The 11860-nt window shown below is 45.6% G+C and overlaps 1 protein-coding gene across 1 annotated transcript in view; it reads right to left on the reverse strand.

Annotated features, from left to right (window-relative positions):
- The window catches only part of ripk2 (receptor-interacting serine-threonine kinase 2), a 28967-nt gene extending 20448 nt beyond the window's left edge, over nucleotides 1-8519 (reverse strand). The window contains exons 1-4 of the mRNA XM_084327997.1: nucleotides 7909-8519; nucleotides 7488-7641; nucleotides 2349-2504; nucleotides 1440-1603 (exon numbers count right to left, since the gene is read on the reverse strand). Of these exons, the coding sequence (XP_084184123.1) occupies nucleotides 1440-1603; nucleotides 2349-2504; nucleotides 7488-7641; nucleotides 7909-8111 (677 nt within the window). The 5' untranslated portion in view covers nucleotides 8112-8519. The remainder of the gene's footprint in view (nucleotides 1-1439; nucleotides 1604-2348; nucleotides 2505-7487; nucleotides 7642-7908) is intronic.
- Nucleotides 8520-11860: the final 3341 nt, after the last annotated feature.

Here is an 11860-nt window from a genome sequence, read left to right on the forward strand (position 1 = left end):
AGACAAGAGGAGGAGAAAGCCAAAGCAGAGGCCATCCAACAGGCTGGTCTGCATAAGCTGGAGTTGAACCCATACTGGAAAGATGGAGGGAGTGATCTTCCCCCAGTGCATAAGACTTGTACTGCAGCGCATAAAGCCTCAGTAGAGAATGATGGAGGTGTTGGTTGGTTGAGGAAGAGTTTGAAGAGGATGAAAGAGCAGGCGGAGAGAGAACAACGCAGCCTCAGTGACGTGGGGTCTCAGAGATATGGATCCATTGAACAGTTTCAGAATCGACTTGCAGAAGCTGAGAGAGCAGCACATGGAGAAAGGAGGAGAGGAGGAGAAAGAGAGGAGAGGATGGCAAGAGGAGGAGGAAGAGAGGACAGAGAGAGGAGGATGGAGGAGGAGAGGAGAGGAGGATGGTATAGAGAGAAGAGGATGAGGAGGGACTCCAGACAGTACTCCACGAAGTGGAATCAATTCTCAACAGTAGACATCTCACATACCTGCCACAATTACAGGAACGACAGAACAAGGATCAAGCGGAACTTCATCCCCGATGACAGTGCTCAATAATGGACGATTCCGCACCACGGAATTCCTGAATCATTGGGAGGATTACAGAGACGATGCCAGACAAGATCGGACCTGTGCGAAAGGTCTGGATTAAGACGCGGACCCGCAGCTTTCCCTATAGACCTGTGACAAAGATTTGCCTTCTTCAGGAGTCGACAGTCATGAAGACTTTGTTTCTTTCTCATGATTTTGGATTATTTTGACTTTTTCATGACTCTGACGTTTGAATTGACTTGACTTTGGTTGATTTAAGAAGAGTATCAAGACCTTATATCAAGACCTTATGTATGAACTATGAACTCCTTGCGCACAAAAAAAATCGGAAAAAAAAGACAAAAAATTGGAACGAAATTTGTATTGTGGTGTTTTATATTAATTGAAGTATTGGTAATTATTACTGTGAAATGAGATTATGTAATAATTAGGGGCCGGTATGTTGGTGACAGGTATACACAATTCGGGTTGTTAGGGTCACGTCATTGATCACGTCATTCACAAATGGGTCACGTGGTGTCGTAGTAGTAAAGTCAGCTGTTCACCTGCGGGTTTCGGAAACAGTAACAATGAGGGGGTGAACGGGGAAGTCACACTTTGCTGACCGCACGTACGCTACACTATGATGAATCAAACCGTGACTCATTCTATTTTATGATACTATATGAACTGTTTTAACTACAATAAACTAACCAAACACACCTGGATCCGTGGTTATGTGGCGAGCGGCGCGTCTGGCAGGTACCATTATTTCCCCGTGTTAGTCTCTCGGTGACTGCAGTATGTTTTGGATAGTCACCATACAGTCAGTGACATTAGTTTAAATTCCCACGCTTCCTTTCCGTTCTGGTAGAAGTGCCTGTTTTGTTCTGGGCCGTGTGTCTCACCTGTACATGTCGTGTTTGACGTCGGCCCGCCGGCTCTTGTTGGGGTCATAGTGGTACTCTTCAGGGGGCATGTAGATCACCGTGCCGCCCATCTCCTGGGGCTTGGACCCAGAACATTTACTGATGGACAGCTGTCGCCACTTGGAAAGACCAAAGTCTGCAATCTGGACGAAATCATTAGAACGGTTAACACCTGAGGCTTTGAAAGGACAGTTGGCTTTGGAGAAGCACTCCTCCTTCAGAGTGACCTTCCCCATGGCCAAAAATGGCCTACGCTGTCTCTCAGCCCTCCAGCCGTCTCAATGAAAGAAAGAAATACTAAAAGGAGTATGAAACTCACAGATTCATCGTGATTAAATGAAGTCTGAAATTGGATGATTGAACTCAACACAGGGAATAAACTGTGGTTTAATATTTGTTGCATAACTGAGCCAGATTAAGATCATGTTAGCTCATGCCTCATGGATAGCCTGTGGGTAATGAAGTGCTCTTTGGTATGCAAATCTGCTGCAGCCTCCTTTTTTGTTCAAAAGTCTAATTATTGTTGACTTGACTAAACCTGAACTGTAATGATAATAATAATAATTCATTACATTTATATATCGCTTTTCTAGACACCCAAAGCGCTCCCCACAATGTAAGGTGGAAATGGCCTCCTTCACCACCACTGGTAGCACCCAACCTTGGGCTACGCAGGCTCAATGGCTACCATACAATGGCACCCGGCACACATCACACTACACAATGGCTGAACGGCTCAGGAGACTTCAAATTCTAAATTGGAGTGGGGTTATCCTTTTAATTTCGCAATCTGCTTTCCTTAATGGTCACGCTAAAGGTAGCATAGCCGACTACACTCCTCACTCACAACCGACCCTCACCGTTTCACTCACTCACATACTCACATACCTTGACATGAAACTCCCCATCCAGTAGGATGTTCTGTGTCTTCAGGTCATGGTGTAGAAGGGGCGGAGTCATGTTATGAAGGAAGTTCACCCCCAGGGCGATCTCGTACAGGATCCTCAGCCGCAGGGGCCAGGCGACCAGCGGGTACAGGACCGTCTGGAAACACAACAAGCAGAGACCAGGTGTAACGACTCCACGTGTGGCAGGAACAACAACACGTGTGAAGTGCATGTGCTGCACGAAGTGAACATGTGTTGTCTGGAGTGGGAGCAGCAGGGTCCAACAATAAGACCAGTCCTGTCCCGGGGGCCCGATAAAAGCTCTTATTGGGCCAGTAAACGTAATCATTGGCCCCATCGTGCCAGAACTCGCAGGTCTCCGTGGGTGAGTAATTAATTAAGGTTTAGTTATCAATTTACCAGTAACCCTGCCCTGGTGTATTGTGGCGCATATTCCAGCCCTCTGATAATTAGGCTTATGTTCAGAACAGTATCAGTCCACTGCACTTCTCCTTAGGCCTGAATGTGAGACCGAGGCCCAGATCAGAAGGGATGCAGGCTGCAGAAGGCAAGGCACGACACTATGCTGCCTTTTATTATTGAAGCCTCAAGTTGAAATATCTTTTTTTACCCAACTTGTGATATTCAGGCCAGCTCAGCCAAAAACGTGAGGCGCCTCCAGCAGAGAAACACGAGGCTCTCAGAAACACAAAAGTAGTGAGAAAAATAACTTGATTCACATAGATAAAAAAAAAATCCAGAACACCCCCCCCCCAGCTGCTCCGTATTATAGAAACGTAGGATACGAATAGAGAAGTGAAATCTCTTAGTAGTGGGAGAAAAAAAGTAATTAATAGATACACAACAACAACCATCAAACGCACATAGCACACACATCCACACGCACACACTCACTTTAAACAAACACACTGTAGCACCCACTCCACACACTTTATAGCACACACCCACTTTAAACAAACACACTGTAGCACCCACTCCCCACACTTTATATTTATTGATGAAGGATTGCACTACAACTCGTACACCCTACTGTAAATTGTACCAAAATTGTACCTCATCCCATTTCTGCTTTGCACTATATAGTACTGTACATTAGTACACTGCATAGTATTGTATATGATATGGTAACTCAGTTACGTCTATTCTGCATCGAACATTGTACATATGTCTATACTGAACACTGTGACCTCATTTTCTACTTCTAAATTACATGCTATACTATGTTATTTGATACTATCTTGTCTAGCACAGTCTCTGGAGCGTAACAGTAAGAAGCATTTTGTATGAAAGTGTATGACAACTATTAAAGAAACTTGAAACTTGAAACTTGATTCTAGTAGTCACAGCCCTTTATAAAGTAATGAATAGATGGTTCTAGTATTCACAGCCATGTATAAAGTAATGAATAGATGGTTCTAGTATTCACAGCCCTGTATAAAGTAATGGATAGAGGATTCTAGTAGTCACAGCCCTTTATAGAGTGATTAATAGATGGTTCTAGTAGTCACAGCCATTTATAAAGTGATTAATAGAGGATTCTAGTAGTCACAACCCTTTATAAAGTGATTAATAGAGGATTCTAGTAGTCACAGCCATTTATAAAGTAATGAATAGATTATTCTAGTAGTCACTGCCCTTTATAAAGTGATTAATAGAGGGTTATAGTAGTCACAGCCCTTTATAAAGTTATTAATAGAGGGTTATAGTAGTCACAGCCCTTTATAAAGTGATTAATAGAGGGTTATAGTAGTCACAGCGCTTTGACAATGGAGACAGTGGAAATTGCTTTGGGCCAGCACATTTCTGACCAGGCCAGTGAGGAAAGATGGTTAATGATGAACCCAGGAAGATAAAAAGATAGCATAAATAAAGAGAGGGGGAGAAGATGGAAAAGAAAGTTAGAGACTGGGAATTTCCCAAACGGACTTAGGCTGCTTTCCTCAATGAGTCATTAATGAGTCATTATTTCCTTCCTGCTTCTGCAGCCCCCGTTTAGCCGACGTAAAGCATCCCAGTTTCGTTTTAATTTTCCCCTCATACAGGCAGGAATTTCAACAATGCAGTGGCTTGACAACTGATATGCGAGAGGAACTATAAAACTTGAGCTTTCACTTTAGATATTTAGTATACAAATTTTTAATATTAAGCAACAGGAGTTTCACTTAAGAATAAGAATAATAACAGTATCTGTTGACATCTACCAATTCTGTTATGTGAATAGACAACACAGAGCAACTTTTTACTATGTACTTTTGTGTGTTTTTATCTCGTTATTTCTTCTTCTTTTTAGGCTATATAGTGCTGTATGATTGTTGGTGTTTTGCTGCATGAGTGCTTACTGCTTGTTGTGTTTTCCCACTAACAACAACAATCCAGTTCCCCAAGGGAATTGATAAAGTTCTTACCTTGCATTATTCAATTGACTCATCATCTCTTGTGTGGTAAAACATTTATAAATATATTTACACAGTAAACATGGTCCATTTCTGTAACCTCTGCCTTTCACTGCCAAAGAGATGTGAGACATGCAACTTGATGATGACTAAACAAACAGAACACCACCCCTGTGCCTCCGGTGATGACAGTGGTCTGTGTTGTTGGGCAATACATTTAATTTCATTTTCACAACCAAGTAGCACTAAGTTAACATCTTAGTTCTCCTTTTTCGCTGAGTTGGTCAGCAGAAAGAAGCTCAGAAAATAATAGCCTCTGACGCTCCATCGTGTTTAGGCTATTGGTCAAGAAGTACCAAATGAGCAACTAAGGACTATGGACATTGTACCCAGCATACTGGTCCAGTCTTTAATAAATCAAATCAAATGTATTTGTAAGGCCCGACAACACACGTTAATGTCCCCATGGGCCGGACACGTCTTCTTTAAACAAGTCAAGAAGAAACATCACAATAAATCAAGAACAAAACAAAAACACCATGAAGTCCAAAAAATCTAAAATAAATGAATGCAGATTGCGTTCGTCACCAACACCGGAGACGCTGGATTCGCCTGTTCGAATCCAGCTCACAGCTCCGGCGTTGTCACCAGCTTGGCTGGCCGTTCACACTAATACAATTGGCTGTATTAGAGGGTGGGAAAGCTGGCGGGGTGGGTCCGGGTCGTTGTAAACAGCGACTCCTACAGTTCGGTCGGGGCGCCTGCTCAGCGCGGATAGGATCTAAGGGGGGTAGTGTGATCCTTCCACACGTTACACCCTCTCAGTGAGAGTCCGCGCTGCCAGGTGAAAAGAAGCGGTTGATTGGCTAGACGCGTGTCGGAGGAAGCACGTTTTCGCCTCCACTCTCCCAGACCGACTGTGGGGGGTAAGTGCGCAGCGACCAGGAAGGGGATTGGGAATTGGCATAACGACTAACATTGGGATGGGAGAAAATCAGAGGAAAAAGGAGGGGGGAAAAGATCAATAAAAAAAAAGAAAAAAATGAATGCAGCACTCCCAGACAAGGAAAAACTCACTAAAACCTAGCAATAGGAAAAAATGCACCACAGGCAATGTGTGTATGAACGAATAATGGACTCTAAGCGCTCTGGGGTCACTGGGGTGTCATGAAGAGCGCTATATAAATCCAATCCATTATTATTATAATGTTGAAGAGTGATAGTAGTGTTGCAATAAAACAGGCAAAACAGTTGGTAAGTTGGTAAGTTGTGGTGTTCCACAAGGAAGCATACTAGGACCGCTACTATTCCTAATTTATGCAAATGACATGTCGTCAGCTTGTGACTGCAACTTGTTCCTGTTTGCGGACGACTCAGCCCTGCTGGTCTCTGACAAGAACAAGTTACAGGTTGAAAAAGCCCTCAGCTCGGAACTAGGCAAAATCTGCATATGGCTCGCCGACAACAAACTATCATTACACATGGGCAAAACAGAGTCCATTCTCTTCGGTTCAAATAACAAACTCAGCAAGACCGACGGCTTCTCGGTTACAGTGGGTGACAATATTATCACAAGGAAAGATGAAATTACCTACCTGGGTTCCATCCTAGAGGCTAATCTTTCCTGTGACAAAATGGCATCCAATGTAATAAAACGCGTTTCTTGTACCGGATCTCCTCTCTGGTAAACAAGAATACCCTGAAGACTCTAGCAGGAGCACTCATTCAAGGGTACTACGACTATGCTTGCACCTCATGGTACCAAAGCACCTCAAAGGCACTAAAAAACAAATTACAAACATCTCAAAACAAGCTAGTAGTCAGACTACTACTTGACCTGACTCCTAGAACCCACCTCACCCCTGCCCACTTTGACAACCTAGGATGGCTTAGAGTAGACGACAGAGTACAGCAACTTGCAATGGGCCTGGTCTACAAGATACACTACGCGACCAAGGTACCCATGTACATGTCAAAATACTTCCCAAAGGTCAGTGAATACCACGATCACAACACCAGAGGGAGCTCCACAAATCATGTAAAACCCAGATTCGGCTCAAACAAGGGACTAAACACGTTTCGCAATTATGCCACATCAATGTGGAACGCCCTGCCTAAAGCTGTAAAGGAATGTGAATCACTACCCACTTTCAAAAACACTCTCAAAAAACACCTACGTGAGACTGCAATTCGAAACTGGCCCCTACAAATGTCCTAACCTAGTTGTACAGTAAATGACCAAGTAAGGCTTTGTCAATATTCCAATGTACAGTGTAAAATGTGTGTGTGTCCCCTACCCAACCCCCCCCCCACCTCCAATGTACAGCCCTCACCCAACCCACCCAACCCCACCCCACCCAACCAACCTCCTCCAATGTACAGTTTCTACGCCAAATGTATATACACTCCTTTTCTGGACACTTTTGTATCACAAACAGTACTGTATTTGCAAATCTGATATGTCATAAATGTATAGATGTAGCAGTACTGTCTATCTGTATGTCATGTATGTCATATATGTTATGATGAATTGAAAATGGGGGACCCTGATGTAAACAAGACGAAAGTCTTTCTCTGGTCTGCATCCCCTTAACAATTGTATGTATTGAGCTGTACTGTACTGTACCCATTCTGCAATCTGTTAATAAACTTTTCAATCAATCAATCAATTCAGCATGCACACATATGTGTAATATTAATTCATTCATTCATTAACATGTAGCTACCTCATGGAGCAGCAGGTCCAGCGAGCCATTGCACATGTACTCAGTGACGATGCAGAAGAATTCAGGCTCATTGCAGACGCCAAAGATCTGGATGATGTAATTGAACCTGGCTTTATGAAGCACTTCAGCCTCCTTCAGTAGGCAATTCCTCTCCCTGTAACACACAAGTTATGTTGAGCAAGTCATTAACAATGCTAATAATAACTAATGAATAAGCATGGACAATGTGATGATGGACAATAGGCTTAAGAGATATGACGGCCTGGGATGGTGGAGGTCACTGTCCTACTGTATATTTAGCTCTGCAGCATTAAGCCATCAATATTCATGTCCAGCACTACAGGGTTTCTTCAAGTCAGCTTGGCTTGATGTGGAAATTTGGAAAATCACATGAACTTACCTTTAAAAAGTTAAAGCTTACCTTTCGCCAACAGGAGAGTCGAGCTTTAGGCACTTGATGGCCACAGTTGTTCGCCAGTCCGAATGTTGAGCCTTAAACACGGTTCCAAACCCACCTTTGCTCAGGTAGTGCAAGTCTGTCAGCTTCTGATACGGGATCACTGGCAATGTGCTAGTCAGACTCCCGATGTTCACACAACCCGTACTAGCTGTGTGCGGCTCCATAACAGTAGTAGTGAGCCTTTACGGGAAGTCTTGAAGTGTTTATTATCACCCACCAGTTTAGCTACAAAAAGAGGAATCGATCGTTCCTGTAATTGCAAGCCATTCGTTTAGCAGCGCTAGCAAGCTAGCTGATCGCGTTAGCAGTGAGGACTGATCAAGAACCAACCTAATTGATTCACCCGTTTGGTAACGTTAACGTTAGCTAAGCGACGCGAGCAGGATTAAATAATAATAATGCTTTAATGTGCCCGTTAATTCGTCACCAGTGTTCCACTCACAGACTGTAATAATAACGTGGTGTTGGTTGAGATGAGGACGACACGGCTGGGTGTGTGTGTAATAATGTCTGTTGTCATTTTATTCTCTTCTTCTTCTTTTTGGTGTTTTACGGCGGACGGCCACCATAAATGGGGCATTTACCGCCACCTACCGACCCGGAAATCGGGCCAGTCTGCCTGTACGTTAATGCCAAGCAAGCAGTGCAAAAATGCTTCCGCATTCGTCACCGCACGCTAGTGCGGTAAAGCGCCCTTCTTTTCAGACAAATGCTACCGTGCGTGCACCGGCGGCGGCGTGCTCGCTCAGGTGCGTGCGTGCGCCGGCGTGCTCGCGCGAGGTGCCCGCGCATGCGCATGAGATCCCGCCTTGAGCGGAGCTCAATATATACAAGTCACCGCCCCATATTCTGTATCTACCAATAGCTCAATTGGCAAGGACACATGGCTGTGGATCCTATGGCTTGTTTGCTGGCGAGTTCGAATCCCATCGAAAATATTTTTTAACGTGATTTTTTTTTAACGTGTATTATTTCGCCGGTTAAGGTTATTTCGCCGGTTAAGGTTAGGCATGGTTAAGGTTAAGGTTAAGGTTAGGCATTGTTTCGGAGTTGGTTAAGGTTAGAACGGTTAAGTTTAGGCGCTGTTAAGGAGCTGGTTAAGGTTAGAGTTTGTCAAAGAGAATGGCAATATAATTTCTATGGTTAAGGTTAGGCATGGTTTCGGAGTTGGTTAAGGTTAGAACGGTTAAGTTTAGGCGTTGTTAAGGAGCTGGTTAAGGTTAGAGTTTGTCAAAGAGAATGGCAATAGACAGCCTATTTCCGCGCGACCTGGGCGCTGGGCGGCGGAAAATGAAAGGCGCATTACTGCATGCCACTACGATAAATTTTTGCACTGCTTGCTTGGCATAAAGCTACACGCGGCCAGTCTTCCATTCTCCCCTCTTCTTTTCTTCTTCAATGGTTTAACAAAAACAAAACCAAAACCCATCCCTAACATCACCACCATATCCAAACCTAATCTATGAGTCCCTCACTCTAACCACTATTCTACCTACCTACCTAACCTACAAACACCTTCCTACAACCCCACTGTTCACCATCCCTATCAACCTCCATCTACATTATACTACATATCCCACTCTCTGACTCACTTATATTTCAACTTTCTATCTACCTTCCAACTCTAACACTTTCCCTCAAACCCTATCATACACCCCCACATCTCTCAAAAACCCCATCACCACCCTCGCCTTATCTCCCCCTCCCCCACTCAGTATTTCCGATATCCCCAGCTCCCTAACCCCCATCTCCCTCAATCTTCCCTTCATCTCTCTCCTCCGCACCGTATAAGCCCTACACTCCAACAGTACATGCCCCACTGATTCCTCCTCCTCCTCACACCCCTCACAGAGCCCACTCTGATGCTTCCCCACCAGCTTCAGGTTTTTATTTAGCCCCTTTCGTGACTTTCGGTTTGCAAGCCTGGGGCTTTTGTGACCGGAGTCACTTGCCCACCCGCCCCGATCACCCAGTAGAGAAACGACCAAGCGGCATCAAGGGGCTCGCGGTGTGTCAAGAATACATCAGATCTGAATTTCAAAGATACCCAGCGTACAATATGGGTCTAACACAGCTTCACGATGGGGTCTGGAAGCTCGGAGTTGCTAATAAACAGTTTAAAACATTGTTACTCGACGAGTGGTATTTACAGACCGAACGTCCATCTCCGCCGTTGGTGTCACAGCGCATGCGCACCATGCCGCATTCACGTTACTGGGAAGAAGCGGAAGAACCAGCTTCCGACTGGGAAAAACCATTCACGTCAGCCTCCTAGTGGTAATTCCTACTAGGACATATGGGATTCTTTTATAGACCCCATATCTCCCACTTCGCGTCACGAATTGTGGAAGTATGGATGTGGGCGTTTCATCCATAGATATATATAGAGTCAAAGCGTGAAGGCTTCCTAGTTGTAGCAACGAGATGTCCTCTGGTTCTTCCGCTTCTTCCCAGTAACGTGAACGCGGCATGGTGCGCATGCGCTGTGACACCAACGGCGGAGATGGACGTTCGGTCTGTAAATACCGCTCGTCGAGTAACAATGTTTTAAACTGTTTATTAGCAACTCCGAGCTTCCAGACCCCATCGTGAAGCTGTGTTAGACCCATATTGTACGCTGGGTATCTTTGAAATTCAGATCTGATGTATTCTTGACACACCGCGAGCCCCTTGATGACGCTTGGTCGTTTCTCTACTGGGTGATCGGGGCGGGTGGGCAAGTGACTCCGGTCACAAAAGCCCCAGGCTTGCAAACCGAAAGTCACGAAAGGGGCTAGTTTTTATTAAACCCACAGTGCCCCAGCCTCAACCTCATCCACACTACTTCCTCCCTCCTATCTCTCAAACTACCCCCCTCCCGACCCCTAACACTGCGTTGGACCTGATAGAAATGACGCCCTTTTACCCCCCCCTCCCACCTCTCCTGCCACATCTGAACTGCCCTCTCCCAAATCATCCCCTTCGCCTCAGCCTTACTGACCCTGACCTGCATTTCCACCGCCCCCTTCCTCAAGGCCCCCTTTGCCAACTCGTCCGCCTCCTCATTTCCCCTCACTCCTACATGCGCCGGGACCCACAAAAATCTCACCTCTTTCCCTTGGCTCACACACCTAGTCACACTCATCAACACCTCATACAGCATATCCTGCCGGCTGCTGGATCGAAAAGACCTCAAGCTAGCCAACACTGACGCTGAATCACTGCATACCACCACCTTCCCCACCCGAGCCTGCTCCACCCACCTCAGTGCCACCAGCACAGCCACCATCTCAACCGTGTACACACCCAGACCGTTCGTAGTCCTCCGGCTTACCGCCACTCCCCTCCCTGGGACCACCACTCCAAACCCTGACACCCCAGACTCCGGATCCTTCGACCCATCTGTATACACAGCTGTAAAGTCCCCATACGAATCACGCATCAATCCCTCACAAGCACTAACCACCTCCACCCTTTCCCCTGACCTCTTCACTTCCATCATCCTCCAATCCACCTCAGGCCACTCTAACAACCACGGAGCCACAGCTGGATATACCACCGAGGGGCTTATATTAAGACCCCCCACTCCAAACTCCACCGCAAACTCCCTGCCCTACCCGGCCAAAATTCTCCTTCTTACCCTTCCCATTCTCCCAGCAATCCCTCAGAACCCCCTTAGTCGGGTGAGAGTCCCCATGTCCCTGCAGATTCACCCAATAATTCGCCATTAACTGTCTACGCCTAATCTCCAAGGGCATCTCCCCCATCGCCACCTGAAGAGCCTGAACTGAAGTGGTCTTAAAAGCCCCACTACAGATCCTCAATGCCCACACCTGAAGCACATCCAACTTCCTCAAATGCACCTGGGCCGCTGACCCATACGCCAAGCACCCATAATCTATCATAGCCCTAACTAACCCTACATATACTGACC

Source organism: Notolepis coatsorum, assembly GCF_963971535.1.
Source record: "Notolepis coatsorum genome assembly, chromosome: 13".
In the NCBI taxonomy this organism is placed as follows: Eukaryota; Metazoa; Chordata; class Actinopteri; order Aulopiformes; family Paralepididae; genus Notolepis; species Notolepis coatsorum.